General features: G+C 40.8%; 1 protein-coding gene across 1 annotated transcript in view; it reads right to left on the bottom strand.

Moving 5' to 3' along the window:
• Nucleotides 1-16,024, bottom strand: part of nmt2 (N-myristoyltransferase 2) — a 52,090-nt gene extending 36,066 nt beyond the window's left edge. Inside the window, exons 1-2 of the mRNA XM_060824945.1 lie at nt 15,901-16,024; nt 6,692-6,830 (exon numbers count right to left, since the gene is read on the bottom strand). Coding sequence (XP_060680928.1) covers nt 6,692-6,830; nt 15,901-16,010 — 249 coding nt within the window. The 5' untranslated portion in view covers nt 16,011-16,024. The remainder of the gene's footprint in view (nt 1-6,691; nt 6,831-15,900) is intronic.
• Between the last annotated feature and the right edge of the window lie 2,212 nt (nt 16,025-18,236).

Raw genomic sequence — 18,236 nt, 5'->3', positions numbered from 1 at the left:
ATAGTACAGACCACAGTGGTTCAAGGTGGCAGAAATGGGTAATATACGCTGGCCTTACCATCAACACCTACATCCCATAAACAAATAAAAAAGAAAATCAGCTTTACTTTAACAATGATTTATTTTCTTCATCTACTGAAGAAAGTCATAGAGATGTACAGCACTGAAACAGATCCTTCCATCCAACTTGTCCATGCCGACCAGGTATCCTAACTAATACCAGTTCCATTTGCCAGCACTTGGCCCATATCCCTCCGAACCCTTCCTATTCATATACCCATCCAGATGCCTTTTAAATGTTGTAATAGTACCAGCCTCCACCATTCCCTCTGGCAGCTCATTCCATACACACACCACCCACTGCGTGAAAAAGTTTACCTTTAGGTCCCTTTTATATCTTTCTCCTCTCACCCTTAACCCTCTAGTTCTGGACTCCCTCACCCCAGGGAAATTACTTTGTTTATTTATCCTACTGATGCCCCTCATGATTTTTTAAACCTCCATTAGGTCACCCCTCAGCCTTTGATGCTCCAGGGAAAACAGCCCTGACTATTCAGCCTCTCCCTATAGCTCAAATCTTCCAATCCTGGCAACATTCTTGTAAATCTTTTCTGGGCCCTTTCAACTTTCACAACATCTTTCGATAGGATGGAGACCAGAACTGCACGTAATATTCCAACAGTGGCTTAACCAACGTCCTGTACAGCCGTAAGATGACCTCCCAACTCCTATGCTCACTGCTCTGATCAATAAAGGAAAGCATACTAAACGCCTTCTTCATTATCCTTTCTACCTGCGATTCTACTTTCAAGGAGCTATGAACCTGCACTCCAAGGTCTCTTTGTTCTGCAAAACTACCTAGGACCTTATCATTAAGTGTATAAGTCCTGCTCTGATTTGTTTTTCCAAATTGCAGCACCTTGCATTTTTTTAAATTAAGCTACATCTGCCACTTCTCAGCCTATCGGCCCATCTAACAAAGGATTCTGACATGCTGAAATGACGCAACTGTGTGAAAAATTACAGAGATTCTACTTTGTAAAGGGCACCAAAATGAGTAAATTCTTTATCAAACGTGGCTGAAGATAACATTTAGTCTACATTAGGTTTGGAATATTTGCCTGCTTGATACTTAATAACATTCCCACTCTAAAGTCAGTTGTAGTACCAACTGTCGCAGTAAATGTTTTAAATATTCTTCTGGTACCCTCTTATAATTACTATACATTTTGCAAGATACAAATAAAACAGTTGAGTATTATAAAGGAAAAAAATAAATAATAAAGCTCAAATGATTAAGAGGCTAATAATACCAAACAACAAGTGACAAATCCACTCTGAGGGATCAACGGGCAGAACTTCAGCACACCTTTGGTGAAGTGCAGGTTCTATCCACTCCAAAGGCCTATATTTGAGTCTGGTAAATTTTCCAGGGTGCAGTTCATATAAATAATATCACCAGTGTCCTGGTGAAATTCCAGTTTGTTGAACAATCTGCTTCATAGTGGCAGAAAAATCAATGCAACAGGCCACATCACACCAGAATCAAAATGTAGTTTTTAACACAGAAAACAGGAGCAAGAGTAGGACTAGGTTATTTATCACTTTTCCATTCAGCATGATGATTGCTGACTTTCTAGCTCAATGTCATGCTCATCACCACTTTTAGCCTTTAGAAATCAAACAGCAATACAGCTTCCAAAGCCTACTGCGGTATAGAATTCCACAGGTTCAGGACCTTCTGACTGAAGAAAATTCTCCGGAACTCAGTCCAAAATTGTCTACCTTATTTCCTGGGAACATGGTCTCAAATCCTTAACCAAATCATTTCTGCATCAAGTCTGTCCACTACAATTTTTTTTTTAACGTGGTTCAATTATATACCCTTTCATTATTCTAAACTCCAGCGGATATAGATCCAAACTCACATCATATGACTAATTTACCATTCTAGATATCAGTTTGTGAAAGTTCATTGTATTCCCTCTTTGGCAAGTACACCTTTTCTTCAGTAAACAGATCAAACTTGCATTTAATATTCTGAGCATGGGCTTTCAAGGCACTATACAAATGCACCAAGATTTCTTTGGTCCCCTACTAAAGCATCTTGGAATGAAAGCAAAAGAACCATTTCCTAATAACTTGCTGCACCTGACATGCTCGTTTTAAGTCGCCACTGTACAAGGACACCCAGGTCCCTGTGTACATCATATTTACCCAATCTCCCAGCACAGGAGAGATGGTGGAATAATGGTACTGTCACTAGACAAGCAATCCAGAACTTCAGGTTAATATTGTGGACATGAGCACAAATCCTGCCACGGCAAACAGTGAAATCAGAAATCAATAAAAATCTGAAATAAATGGCTAGTCTAATGGTGACTATGTGATCACTGTCAATTGTCATATATCATCAATGTCCTTTCAGGAAGGAAATCTGCCATCTTTACCTGGTCTGGCGTATATGCAACTCCAGATTTACAACGTGGTTGACTCTTAAATGCCCTCTAGACAATTAAGGATTCTGTTTCTCCTACCAAAGTGGACATCACCACAATTATCAATATAATTTTCTCACTCACTCAACTTGTCTAAATTGATGTAAAAACATCTTTACATCTTCCCCAAAACTCACAACTGAACCAACTTTTCTGTGGTCAACAAACTTGGTAGGTTTGTATTTGATTCCATTGTCCAAAATATTGATATACATTGAGAGAAGGGAACCCGAGTGCTGATCCATCAGCTACCTTCCACACTAAAAATGGCCCATTTATTCCAATTCTCAACTCCTGTCTGTTAACCAATTCTTAATCATGCCAGTATATTACCACCAATCCCATCTACTTTAATTATGTACACTAACTTCTTAGGCAGAACTTTATCAAAAACTTTCTAAAATTCAAATATACCACAAACACTTTTCATCTATTCTGCTAATTGCATCCTGAAAAGCACACCAATAAGATTTGCCAAACCTGATTTCACTATCGTAAATCCTTGCTGTCTTTGTGTAATACCAGTGACATTTTCTATGATATTCTACTATCACAACCTCTGTTATACAGAGTTCAGCAATTTTCCTACTGCTGATGTAAATGAATCTATAAATTTCTGCTTTCCTCCCATCTTTATTTTTTAAATGGAGGGGTTACACTTGCCACCTCCAATCTGCGAGGACTATTCCAAAATCTACAGAATTTTGGAAGATTACAACTAATGCATTCACTATTTCTTTGACAACCTCCTTTGGCACACTAGGTTGTAAATTTTTTGGATCTGGGAATTTATCAGCTTTCAGTCCCTTTAATTTCTGCACTTACTTTATTAATACTAGTCTCCTTCAATTCCTCCTTCCCAACAGAGCCTTGCTTCTCTAGCATCTGTGAAGTTACCAGGGTTCTAATCTGTGAAGCCAGAATGAAAGTGGTTTAATTACTGTGCCATTTCCTTGTTTTTCATTATCAATTTTCCTGTTTCAGATTGTCAGGGACCTTCATTTCTATTCATTTTTCTTTCTTTTTATACACTTTCAGAAACTTTTACAGGTTGCTTTTACATTCCTTGCAAGTTTACTCACACACTGTATTTTTCTACTCTCAATCTTTGCTCAATCCTAAACTGCTCCCAGTCTTCAGGATTGCTACAATAAAACAAAGAACTGTGGATGAAACAAAAACAGAAATCGCTGGAGAAAATTCAACAGGTCTGACAACATCTGTGGAGAGATCGCAGAGTTAACGTTTCAAGTCCAGGGACCCCTCTCTTGTTGTTTTTCCTCAGGATTCCTACTTTTTCCAACAACTCCAAATCATGCCTGTTTCAACATAATACTATTGTCAATTTATTTTATTAGCCATGGTTGGGCAACTTTTCCTGTTGTGTTCTTTCTCTTGAAAAGAATGTCTAATGGTTACAATGCACACTTTTGTTAAATAACTATTAATTAATGCCTATCCTCTGTCATGCCTTTTAATTAAGTTACACAATCTATCCCAGTCAGCGTAATCCTTTGTGCCTTGGTACTTTTTTTTAAGACCTAAGAATTCTAGTTTCAGATTTGATGACTTTACTTTCTGTCACAATGACGAGTTCTATTGTGTTATGGTCAATTATTCCTCAAGAACCTATCACAACAAGATTATTAATTAACCTTTTATCAGTACACAAAACCAAATCAAGGATGACCTGTTCCTCTGGTTGGTTGGTTGGTTCCTCAAAATTCTGATGTTAAAAAAAACCTTGTACACAGTCCAGGCATTCAAAATACAGTGAAAAGTTTTTGAGCCATACTGTGACGCCCAAATTAATAACAGAAGTCACGAATAGCAAGTAACAAGAAAGCATTCACCACAGTTCGATAAACAGCTCCTGAATTTGAGGTATGCTGGAAAATCAGGTCGAAATCACCACTCAGGGCCAGGCTGAGACCTCCATGCTGGGCCACTGGAAGATACAGAAGCACCTCCAAAACATGGATGAGACCTCATGCTGGGACTAGACTTTCATACTGGGCTGCTGGAATATCCATAAGCCACCAAAGACCTCCACGTTGGGACAGGCCAAGACCGCCCATCCCTGACAAGACCGCCACACCAGGAGACCACCTAACAGGCTTAAACTGCCATTCTGGGCTGTTGGAAGCCACATTGTTGCTGGGCCTGGACCGGAGAAGATGCCTTCCGCTGAAGTTGTTAAAAGATGGGAAGGTCCATAATAAATGGAAGCATCTTTTAAAAATCATAGAAAGAGGGAAAAAGAAAGCAGAGAGACAAGCTCCAGACTCCTGGGCTGAGGTACTCACAGGTTGCATTACTTCTCCATTGCACTACTACACATGATACAAGATATGATAGGAGAATGAAACTGGCAAACCGGACTAGCCCAGAAAATATTGAATAAAAATAGACTGTACATCGTTAAAGCCTGGAAGTAGGCTTCTGGGATTCACTGCTTTGGCTCTTACATCTGGAAGGAGCCGATCAATAAATAAAGTGATTTTTGAGACCTATAAACCATACACAGCATTAATCAAAAAAGGAGGAAGAAGAAACTGAATGACAACTAAGAATAAAGGCTGCTGATTGTGACGAATATTGACACATCTTTCAAAACGTTTCTATTCTTCCAGCAGTTATTTGTACAGCTTTAAAATGACCTACAAATGGGGGGGGCATTGATGGGCTGAATAGCCAAGGTCTTTTTCTTTGGGTGGGGCAGTCCAAAACTAGAGGGCATAGGTTTAAGGTGGGGGGGGAAAGATTTAAAAAGGATTTGAGGGCTAACTTTTTCATGGAGAGGATGGTGCATGAATGGGACGAGCTGTAAGAGGAAGTAGAACGGACTGGTACAATTACAACATTTAAAGGGCAACCGAATGGGTATATGAATAGGAAGGGGTTAGATGGATATGTTCCAAATGCTGGCAAATGGGACTAAGTCAGATTGGGATATCTGGTTGGCGCAGATGAGTTGGACCGAAGGGTCTGTTTTGGTGCTGTATGACTCCAAAAGTCACCTATTCAGAGTTTAGCATTGCACATTGTTTAAAAAAAAGAGTAACAACATAAACTTCTCAGTTCAGAAAATTTGCTATAATTAGTCCATCTCATTTTACATTTTCCTGCAATGATTGCAGTAAAGTTGCTACAGTCCCAGAGGAACATGTTGCTGCTCTCTCAATGCCGAGAGATGACTGGTGGTGGTTTAACCTGAAGGTCACCATGCCTCAGTAAGGGGGTGAAATTGAGAAGGCAGGAACTTGGTGGTGACCTTAGGTCAGAACATGATTTAGGTACAGTACAGCTCAAAAACTATTTCTCAACAGACTTCTCATCAGCAAAGTGAAAATTTCAATAAGGAAAATATTTCTTGAAAATAGATTTTTAATCAGACTGGGGAAAAAAAAAGTGTCTTGCTGAAAGAAAAGGTACAAAAAAAGTTTTGAAATCATTTCACAAACCATCATATTCCAAGTTCAGCAGGGGTAAAATTAAAAAAACCTGCTCAAATCTAAATTTAGAAAGAACCATTTAGACACATGGTCACAGTCATTTCAGTGCGCACATGGTGTGGTTCAAGAGTGAAAATGGGAATATATACAACTTAAACAAAAACATCTGTAAACATAACTACTTCAACAATTGAAGAAAAATGATCACTTGGGGCTTAAAGAGCTTGCTACAAAGTTATGCCTGCAAAATGTAACAACTAATTTAAAGATGCTTCATTTGTTTCAGAAGAAATGATCAAATTCTACATCTAATAGTACTCTGACAGATGATGACTGAGCATCAGTCCAAAAAGTTGTATAATATTATTGTTGGGTATATAAAGGTACTGACAAAATTGAATGAAATCGGAATAAATGCTCAAGGTAGCCCTGGCAGCAAATTCAACCGAGAAATATCAGGTCAATACCAAACCGTGCTGTCAAAGAAGCCTGTTATTAATGTGTACAGCTTCTACACTAGCAGTCATCTCAGGAGCAAACTAGCAAATAAATTATCTCACGTTTTAAGCATTGGTCCATTTACATGGAAACGAAGAATATGAGCAAGAATTTGAAGTTTAGCAAATTGTGCTCACATTAAGCATAGTTAAAGGCACATTTACTAAAGAAATCAAGCATATTTTTCTTTTCTGAATACATTTTAAAGAAGTTAGTAAGACATTAAAAATATGACTTCACTTTTGAAGCGGGCTGTTGAACTTTGATTTCCTGTGAATCGGAGGCAGAATCTGACTTGGTGCTCGCAGAACTAGGCTTCTCTTTCTTCTTTTTCTGCTTTTTCTTCTTCTTTCTGGCTCCAGTTTCCCCTCCAGGACTTCTGTCAGCAAATTTAGATAAAATAAGGAGAAAATTACCATTTACAACAACCAGCCCCTTCATCGTAAAGAACTTAAATATTACTGAAAAGAGAGGCATATTACTAGAACATTTTGTCTTACAATCATCACAGCAAACGTAAGATTGCTGAATTTAAAATGATCACAACAATTTATAACATAGTGAAAAGAGTGAAAACAAGCTGATAAATCAACCTTGGTTAATGAAGGCATTGCTAAGGAGAAAGCTGCAGGAAATGATAAGCTCCCAAGCTTCTGGGAATTCAAAAAGGCACAAAGCTTAAATATGGTCCTCTTGTTTGTAAAGGGACCCCTACACATGAATGCATATCACTTCTTGCAAGCATAAATGAGTCACATTACAAGTTTGATTATCTTAAATTAGTTGTTCATACAGTTATTAGTGCATTTAGGACTGTGCAGCAAGTGTTACCCAATTGCAAAATTATGGCTTACAGGTAGCACATTGCTTTATGTTTTGGAAAAGTAAGCTATTTGAGCATGGTCTGAGTGAGCTAATAAAATAAAGATTTTGTGGGAAGATCACTAAAATCATTAGCATAATGTTTCCACACTACTATAACAGAAAACTGGTACTCATAGTAAGGCATCTGACATAAATATAGTAATAGTTTGCTCTGATGAACTCAAATCATAGGCAACCTCAGCATAGAAAGAGTCCATTTGACTTCTGAAAAGCTAAGTACAGTTGATCAAGAGACTTCTTTATCCACACTGCACATTACTCTTTCAGAAAATTCCAATAAATCGGCAAAATACGATTTCAATTTCACAAAACCACGCTGGCACATTCTGATTATCTTTATTAGTTCCACATGTCCAGTTATAACCTCCATTATGATTGATTCTAACACCTTTCCCACAACAGGTGACAAGCTAACTGGTCTGTAATTTCCTGTTTTCTGTCTCCCTCTTTTCTTGAATGGATGGGTTATATTTTGCTATTTTTTACTTTAATGGGTATGCCCCACTGGTTGTGACATGAAGGTTCACCGAGCAAGGACTGGAAAGAATTCTCATGCTTGCCAATGAATTTCAACTACAGAGTTCTCACTAATCATCTCATTTTGATTTTTACTATTTTGCAAAATAAATTTATTTGCAGCAAGATAACAGCAATTTTTAACATCCTTAAAAAGTTTGATTAATGGTTTAAATTATAATAAAATTAATGCAAATGTAAAATTATACTGCTTAAAAAATTCCCTGAGGTTTTGTTTTTATTCGCAGTGGTATCAGGGTTTATTGACAAAATGTTGGTGGCCCATACAATAGAAACATACAAAATAGATGCAGGAGCAGGCCATTCAGCCCTCTGACCTACTCCACTATTCTCATATCCTTACATTCTGATCCCTGGTTCTGGACTCCCCAGTCTTTGGGAATATCCTTCTTGTCTTGTCCCATTGGAATTTATTCGATCTCTACAAGCCACCATCCTCTCATTCTTCTGAACTCCAGTGAATATAGTCCTAACTTATCCAGTCTCTCTTCATACATCAGTCCTGTCATCCCAGAAATCAGTCAGATAAATCTTTGTTGCACTTCCTTCAAAGCTGGAACATCCTTCTTCAGACAAGGGAGATCAAAACTACATAAAAATGGATGGGTTATATTTTGCTATTTTTTACTTTAATGGGCATGTCCCACTGGTTGCAACATGAAGGTTCATCGAGGAGGGACTGGCTTCAATTCCCACTTCAGGCAACTGTCCGTGCGGAGTTTGCACATTCTCCCCGTGTCTGCATGGGTTTCCTCCGGGTGCTCCGATTTCCTCCCACAGTCCAAAAAAAAATGTGCAGGTTAGGTGGATTGGCCATGTTAAATCGCCAATAATGTTAGGTAAAGGGGTCTGGGTGGGTTGTTCTTTGGAGGGTTGGTGTGGACTTGTTGGGCTGAAGGGCCTGTTTCCACACTGTAAGTAATATAATCGAATCCTTTGTGACTCCTCAGACACTCAAATAGTCCATGTTCAAATACAAAAAGATACGGACAGTATCCAAATTTGGGGTGAAAAGTGGCAAGTAACATTCACAATACCAAGTAATGCCAGGCAATGACCATCTCCAATCAGACACAGTCTAACCACCGCACCTTGAAATTCAATGATGTGACCATCACTGAATGCCCATAAACACCATCCTAGGGGTTACCACTCAAAACTGAACATCATACAAGGGTACAAGGGTAGGTCAGAGGCTTAAAGAACAAAAGAAAATACAGCACACACCAAGTCAGGCCCTTCTGCCCTCCAGGCCTGCACCGACACAGTTTGCCCCTTCATACTAAAACTGTCTTCACTTACAGGATCCTTATCCCTTTATTCCCTTCCTCGGCTTGTATTTGTCCAAGTGTTCCTTGAATGCTACAAGTGTGTCTGCTTCCACCAACTCTTCTGGCAGCATGTTCCAGGCAGTGTGTGTGTGAAAAACTTGCCTTGCACATTCCTTTCTTTTGAATAAATATATTTATTAGCAAATTTTTTAACTTTACAACTTTACATATAAAATTATTGAAAGATACAATCAATAACAAATATCAGTACAATAAAAAGAAAAAAAAAACAAATTACAATACAACAGTCTAACTACTAACCTACCATATAATACAAAACAAACCCGAACACTGTGCAAAGCAACACTAATAAATAAGCAAATAACTAATTGATCAAAAAAAAGCAAAAACAAACAAAAAAAAATGCAGAACTGCTATACTCTGTGCAAAGCTCCCAAACAGAGGAACGGGTGGCCTCGCACATTTCTTTTAACATTCCCCCTCGCACCCTAAACCTGTGTTCCCTAGTAATTGGCCCCTCCACCGGAGGAAAAAGCCTCATACATCCCATTCCATCCACAATCATTTAAACTTCTATCAGGGCACAGCTCAGCCTCCTGCATTCTAATGAAAATAGACCCAGTCTATTCAACCTTTCTTCATAGCTAAAATCCCTCATACAAGGCAATATCCCGGCAAACTTCTTCTGTACCCTGTCCAAAGCATCCACGTCCTTTTCGTAATATAGTGACCAGAACTGTACACAATATCCCAAGTGTGGCCTAAAAGATGCAACATAACTTGCCCATCCTTACACTCAGTGTCCTTTCCAATGAAGGCAAGCATGCCACAGGCCTTATCTACTGCTGCCACCTTCAGTGATCTGTGGACCTGCACACCCAGATCCCTCTGCAGATCAATACTCTTAAAGATTCTGCCATTCACTGTATAATTTCTATCTACAATTGACCTTCCAAAATGCATCACATCCTATTTGTCCAGATTAAACTCCATCTACCATTTTTCATCCATGCCTCCAACTGATCTAAATCCTATTGTATCTTCTGACAATCCTCCTCACTATTCACAACTCCACCCACCTTTGTATAGTCTGCAAACTTCTGAATTAGACTGGCCATATTTTCCTCCAAATCACTTATGTAGACCATGAGCAGCAGAGGTCCTGAACATCACTAATCACAACCCTCCATTCTGAAAATTATCCTTCCACTGTTACCACTTGTCTCCAATGACTAAGCCAGTTCTGTATCCACGATTAGTGGTGCTGGAAGAGCACAGCAGTTCAGGCAGCATCCAAAGTGCAGCGAAATCGAAATTTCGGGCAAAAGCCCTTTCCTGATGAAGGGCTTTTGCCCGAAACGTCGATTTCACTGCATTTTGGATGCTGCCTGAACTGCTGTGCTCTTCCAGCACCACTAATCCAGAATCTGGTTTTCAGCATCTGCAGTCATTGTTTTTACCTAAGTTCTGTATCCAGTTCACCCCTGATACCATGTAACTTCCCTTTTTGTACCAGTCTATAGTGAGTAACTCACCTCCTGACTCCCCAAAGTCTGTCCACCACTTACAAGGCACAAATCAGGAATGTGAAAGAATAATCCCCAATTGCCTGGTAGGCATAGCTCCAACAACACTCAACAGTGACATGATCCAGGCTGAAGTAACCCGCTTGACTGGCACTACATTCACAAATGTCTACTCTCTCAACTACTGATGTTCAGTAGCAGCAGTGTGTACTATTAACAAGATGCAGTGCAGAAATTTGCCAAAGATCCTTAGTAGCATCTCCCAAACCCACAACCACTTCCATTTAGAAGGAGGCAGATAGAGAGGAACAATACCACCTGCAGGTTCCCCTTCAATCCACTGACTTGGAAATATATTGCCATTCCTTCAGTGTCACTGGGTCAAAGTCCTGGAATCTCCAACCTCACAGCACTGTGGGCCTATCTACAGCACAGGGTCTTCAGTGGTTCAAGAAGGCAGCTCAGCACCACCTTCTCAAGGGTAACGATGATGGGCAATAAATGGTGGCCCAGCCAGAAATGCCCGATTTCCAATAATGAATAATGTTCAAAAAATACTCCAGGTGGTAAGGGGAGGAGGCCAGAAAATGGAGTTGAGTTTGAGATGAGGTCAGCCATTGAATAGCGAAGCAGGGTCAAAGGGCACTTGCCTACTCCTGCTCCTGGTTCTTATCTGCGATTTCACCAAGGCCGTATAGAGCAAGACATCCCTGCTCCTGTACTTCAGTCCACTCATCATGAAGACCAACATACCAATTGCTTTCTGCAAAGTTTACTTCATCTGCAGATATTTTTAATAAACCTGTTCAGACCAACATACCCTGGAACAGATGGGACTTGAACCTGGGCCTTATGACTCAAAGACTGGTTTGTACCACTGCACCACAAAAGCTCAACTTCTTACTTTCAGTGACTAGTGTGCAAGAACACCCAGACTGTGTTGCAATCCCTCTTTCCCAAACTATCACCATACAGATAATAATCTTTTGTTAATAAAGTGGATATCTTCACATTTATCCACACTGTACATTATCTACCATACATTTGCCCACTCAGTGAACTTGTCTAAATCACACTGAAACATCTCTACATCCTCCTCACAGCTCACCTCCCACCCAGTTTTGTGTCATCTGCAAATTTATAGACATTACATTTAGTTCTCTCATCCACTGATTAATATATATTATGAATAGCTGGGGTCTGAGCATTGGTCCTTGTGTTATCCCACTAGTCAGTACCTGCCACTTGGAAAATTACTTCTGTCTGCTGACCAGTGTCCTATCCATGTCAGAACCCTATCCCCAAACCCATATGCCTTAATATAACATACTAGACTCTCATATGGGACAGTATCAAAAGCTTTTGAAAGTCCAAGTAAACCACATCCACCTGCTTCCCCTTATCAACCATACTAGTTATATCCTTAAAAAATTCCATTGGATTTGTCAAGCATGATTTTGCTTTTATGATTGACCCATCTGACTCTGTCCAATCTTGTGACTGATTTCCAAGTGTTCTGTTGTAAAATCTTCTATAATGAAATCAAGCATTTCCCTCAATACCAATGTCAGGCTAACTTGCCTGTAACTCTGTTTCACTCTTGTTTTAAAATTGTGGATTTACTATAGCTACACGCCAATCCATAGGAACTGTTCCAGAGCCTCTAGAATTTTGGAAGATGACCATCAATCCATCCACTATTTCTAGGGCCACTTTCTTAAACACTTTGGGACGTAGGTTATCAGGCCCTGGGGAATTTATCAGCCTTTAATACCATCAATTTTCTCAACTGCATTTCCCTACAATACTGATTTCAATTAGATCCACACTTTCACTTGATCTTGAGTTCCCTCATACTTTGGAATGTTATTTGCATCCTCTTTTGTAAAAGCAGGTCAAATTTTGTTCCCCATTATAACTACCCCTATTTCTGACTAACTGATGAACTGTTGAGCGAACGAACATTCACATATTTAATTTTTCTTTTCGTTTTTTTACTTTTCTCTCTTTCCTTTTTACAATATTCCTTTTTATAACCTTCACAAACCTTGCAATGTTATTGCGTACCATTATTTATCATTACCATCATTCTGAGAAGGTGGATTTTAAAATAGAGACAAACTGTTTTAGCAGTTCTGTAAGGTTTGTTTAACAAGTCAGAAAGTCATTTTGGAACAGTAACCTAAATAAGTCATTGATCAGAAGGCATGTAACTTCAGTTCACAGCTTACCAGACTCTAGCTGTTTTATTGGATTAAATGTTTATAATTTTGTACTTAGAACAGGCAGAATAAGCACATAATGGCAATTTGTTTAGTTTGACTTCAGAACAGCAAGTTCCAAGTTACATCAGAAGAATCTAGACTTTAGATTGGAAGATGGAATAGTTTCTCCTAGCAGGGGAAATTAATTTTTTTTTAGTTCTGATCAGAGGAACTAGTCACTTCAGTAGAACGGTTTCCAAGCAGAGAGATCTTTAATGGAAGTATTCAAGCTGTTAAAACGGAGAAAATTTAGGCCCTCAGAATTATGAAACGATAATACGTGAAAACTCACAAAACAAGTGTAAAATTGTCCACAGGGTCCATTAAAAGAAATTGGAAGGGATCATTCAAGCAGAAACTTGAGTTTGGTAGGTGTTATAATTAGCTGAAAATGTGTTGCTGGAAAAGCGCAGCAGGTCAGGCAGCATCCAAGGAGCAGGAGAATTGATGTTTCGGGCATGAGCCCTTCTTCAGCCATTCCTGAAAAAGGGCTCATGCCCGAAACGTCAATTCTCCTGCTCCTTGGATGCTGCCTGACCTGCTGCGCTTTTCCAGCAACACATTTTCAGCTTTGATCTCCAGCATCTGCAGTCCTCACTTTCTCCTAGATGTTATAATTACTCTGGAGTCAGTATCTGTAATAGGTAGTGTTGGGAAACAATTATTTTGCCACCTGTGTTCAGAGCCTTTTAAACTCTCTTCTATATTGTTTGATTTACTTCTGTCTCTTTTGTGTAATAAATTTAGGTTCTGCTATTAAACAACGTCTGCAGCCTTGTATGCATATGTGATCAAGCACAATGTTAACTAACTATAGATCTATCAGGCCAAGCTTCATTCTGGGATCTGATTTGTTCTGTAGGGCCATAGATAGGATCATAACACACTCTAATCCCTTACAATAAAGCCAACATTCTATTTACCCTCCTAATTACTTGAAGTAGCTGCACTCTGTGATCCATATAAAAGGGCACCCAGATCCCAATGTACCACAGCATTTCGCAGTCTCAACTCAAAACAATAATCTGTTTCATTGTTCCTGCCAAAGTAGCAAACGTCACATATTTTTTCTTTTTCGATAATATACTCATTTAGCTACATTATGCACTTAGCTTATCTTCTAATCCTTGCAGGCTCTTTGTGTCCTTCTCACACCTTGCTTTTCTACCTTAACTTTATATCAACAACAAATTTGGTAACACCAGTCTTGGTCTCTTTATTCAAGTCAATGGTTTTGGTTAGGCAATATTTTGTCCATGTTAATTTTATTCTTAGCACCATGAGTTCTTATTTGTTTGGTAACTATTTGAGAGATACCTTATTGAATGCCTTTTCAAAATCAAAATATACATTACTGGTTCCCTTTTCTCTGCCTTACATGTTATATCCTCAAGGAACTCCAAAGAAATCTGTCAAACAAAATTTCTCTTCCATGAAACTGTGTTCACTCTGCCTCTTATTCCTGATGAAGGGCTTATGCTCGAAACGTCGAATTCTCTATTCCTGAGATGCTGCCTGGCCTGCTGTGCTTTGACCAGCAACACATTTGCAGCTTAATTTTCTAAATGCTACTGTTACTTTAATAATGGATTTCAGCATTTTCCCAGATAGATGCTAGATTAACTGGCATTAGGTTTTATGATTTCTATCTCATTCCTTTCTTACAAAGGAGTGTTACATTTGCTTTAAAATTACAGTAAGTGTTTATGGAATCAACTTCCACAACATTTAAGGTATAGTATTCTACATCTCAACCATACACTGAGTAAAGAACTTCTTCTGATGTGAGATGGTGGTGCAGTACTAACATCACTGGACTAGTAATTCTGAAACCTTTGGATCAAATCCCTCTGCAGCAATGGTGGAATTTGAATTCAATGGAATAAAAAGCTGATCTCAACTGTTCAATGAATGGCCTTGCAAGTCACTCAGTTCAAGACTAATTAGGGATGGATATCTAATCCTATGAAAAGAATAAATGAAAAAAAGTCTTCTGCCAATGTTTTTAAATCTATGATCTCAAGTTACTGACACCTGCCAGGGGAATAGTTTATTTCTACCTCCCCTATTATAATACGGCACCTTGGCAGGCAACTTTTCACCTTGGATGTTCCAAGGAAAACAGCCCTAACATCTCCAATCTCTTCTCATGACTGAAGTCTCTTGACTTCCGTGATGCCTTAGTAATCTTCTATACTCTGGGATGTTTACATATTTCCTGAAATTGATGCCCCCCGAAATTGTCACTGAAAATTCCACTGAAGGCTAAACAGAAACTTGTGAAGTTTGCAAACGTTCTCCTTGCTTTAATGTTCAATGACTACTTATAATTTTAAAAAGTATGAATTTACAAACTTGGCTGTAGTAGTGTTCAATTGATTGCTGGAAAAACTCAGCAGGTTTTGAAGAAGGATCACTGGACCCCGAAACTTTAACCTGCTTTCTCCCCACAGACGTTGCCAGACCTGCTGCGTTTTTCCAGCAATTTCATTTTTTTGTTGAAGACTGCAAACAATAGACTGGAGGCAGGGGCAGGTTACTGAGGAGGAGGGTGGAATTGGTAACATGCTGGCTGGAAAGACTTTACTGATTTCTTGACCTTGCACGCTTTCAGATAAGGCGTTGGGGGGTGGGTAGATGCCCAGACCTCAGGCCAGCCAGTTACCTCCTCCTCCTCCCTCCCACAATTACCTGCCAAACCCACATGGCGCAGCAGATTCAAGCTGCCAACCTGCACGGTCCAGGGGCGAGATCCTCTCGCTTTATTTACGAGCCCGATGTATATACGGTGCAGGGACTCAATGTCCTCACGGTTTACCTGATAATTGTAGACAGCGCACAAATCCCCGAGCCCCAGGCAAGGCCAGGCCGAGCCCTGGGCCCCGACTCCCCCAGACACACATCCCCGGGCAACCACAGGGAGACTCTCCCCCGCCGACCACTACCTGTGCGTTTGCTCATTTTCCTCCTCGTTGTCTCCGTCGATGCCGCAGGTGTCGTGATCGTCCAGCTCCAGGCTCTGCTGACTTGCCGCCGACTCACTGTCCTCCGCCATCGTCCAACCGCCGGCCCGCCGTAAACAGCGCCCCCGACAGGCAGGCACAACTACTCCCTCTGAACCCCCCCCGAAACAGCGCCCCCGACAGGCAGGCACAACTACTCCCTCTGAACCCCCCCCCGAAACAGCGCCCCCGACAGGCAGGCACAACTACTGCCGCCGAACCCCTCCGAAACAGCGCCCCCGACAGGCAGGCACAACTACTGCCTCTGAACCCGCCGTAAACAGCGCCCCCGACAGGCAGGCACAACTACTCCCTCTGAACCCCCCGAAACAGCGCCCCCGACAGGCAGGCACAGCTACTGCCGCTGAACCACCCCGAAACAGCGCCCCCGACAGGCAGGCACAACTACTCCCTCTGAACCCCCCGAAACAGCGCCCCCGACAGGCAGGCACAGCTACTGCCGCCGAACCCCTCCGAAACAGCGCCCCCGACAGGCTGGAACACCTACTGCCTTTGAACCGCTCCGAAACAGCGCCCCCGACAGGCAGGCACAGCTACTGCCCCATAACCCGAGAAACAATCCAGACCCACAAACAGCGTGCAGTATCCCTCAAACCATCCAGGCCCATAAAGAGCATGCAGCATCCCACAAACAATCCAGACCCACAAACAGCGTGCAGTATCCCACAAACACAGAGACCTGGGTTCAATTCCCACCTCAGGCTGTGTGGAGTTTGCACATCCTCCCCGTGAATGTGTGGGTTTCCTCCGGGTGCTCCGGTTTCCTCCCACAGTCACAAAGATATGCGGGTCAGGTGAATTGGCTAGGCTAAGTTGCCCGAAGTGTTAGTTGAAGGGGTAAATGTAGGGGAATGGGACTGGGTGGGTTGTGCTTTGGCGGGTCGGTGTAAGTAATCTAATCTTAAAAAAAATTTTGAAAACAGTTGGCTGATGTAGATTTGACAGACATCATTCACATAAATGGCTGTACAACTTAACTTAAGTGATGTACTCGTGCCACGGTCATGGCAGATGATGCCCCATAGTAGTGGAAATTAGAGTTCTACCATGTGATTCAAACCTTTGTGCAAACATAGCTACCCAGCCTAGATTAAAGGGGTGTTGCATATCATTCAGACATTCAAACATTGCATGTATGAGGAAAAAGAATGCATCAGCAAAATACAGCCAATTGTTCCTGTTGAGTAAGAAGACATGCTTTGCCATCAATTTGTTGTGCAGAGTGCAGGTACTCTCACACACTGATGAAAAGCATCTTTGAACATCAGTAATTGTTTACTGGTCAGGGAAAACTGAAGACTCCAAAGAAAATCACATTAAAAGCTAATGTCAAACACAGAGTAAAATCTCTCAACCACAAATAGAAAAAGTTAAGATGCATCTGGGGGACATGTTTAATGTGGGTGTTATAGAAATCTACAGCATGGAAACAGAACCTTCGGTCCAACTCGTCCATGCCGATCAGATAGTTTAACCTAATCTAGCACTTAGCCCATATCCCTCTAAACCCTTCCTATTCATTTACCCCTCCAAATGCCTTTTGAATCTTGTAACTGTATCAGCCTCCATCACTTCCACTGGCAGCTCATTCCATACACGTACCACCCTCAGCATGAAAAAGTTGCCCCTGAGGTCCTTTTTATATCTTTCCCTTCTCACCCTAAACCTATGCCCTCTAGGTCCCCCACCCCAGGGAAAAGACTTTGTCTATTTATCCTATCCATGCCTCTCATGATTTTATAAACCTCTGTAAGGTCACCCCTCAGCATCCAACGCTCCAGGGAAAACAACCCCAGCCTGTTCAGCCTCTCCCTATAGCTCAAATTCTCCAACCCTGGCAACATCCTTGTAAATCTTTTTGAGGCTTTTCAAGTTTCACAACATCTTTCTGATAGGAAGGAGACCAGAATTGCACTCAATATTCCAGATGCGGCCTAACCATTGTCCTGTACATCCACAGCATGACCTCCCAACTCCTGTACTCAATGCTCTGACCAAAAAAGGAAAGCATACCAAACACCTTCTTCACTATCCTATCTATCTGCGACTCCACTTTCAAGGAGCTATGAACCTGTACTCCAAGGTCTCTTTGTTCAGCAACACTCCCTAGGACCTTACTAACAAGCGTATAAGTCCTGCCCTGATTTGCCTTTCCAAAATGCAGCACCTTGCATTTATCGAAATTAAACTCCATCTGCCACTCCTCAGCCCATTGGCCCATCTGACCAAGACACTGTTATACTCTGAGGTAACCTTCT

The sequence above is a fragment of the Hemiscyllium ocellatum genome, chromosome 5, assembly GCF_020745735.1.
Source record: "Hemiscyllium ocellatum isolate sHemOce1 chromosome 5, sHemOce1.pat.X.cur, whole genome shotgun sequence".
Taxonomy (NCBI): domain Eukaryota; kingdom Metazoa; phylum Chordata; class Chondrichthyes; order Orectolobiformes; family Hemiscylliidae; genus Hemiscyllium; species Hemiscyllium ocellatum.
The sequence above is the reverse complement of the archived record's forward strand: the minus strand, read 5'-3'. Positions and strand labels throughout refer to the sequence as shown.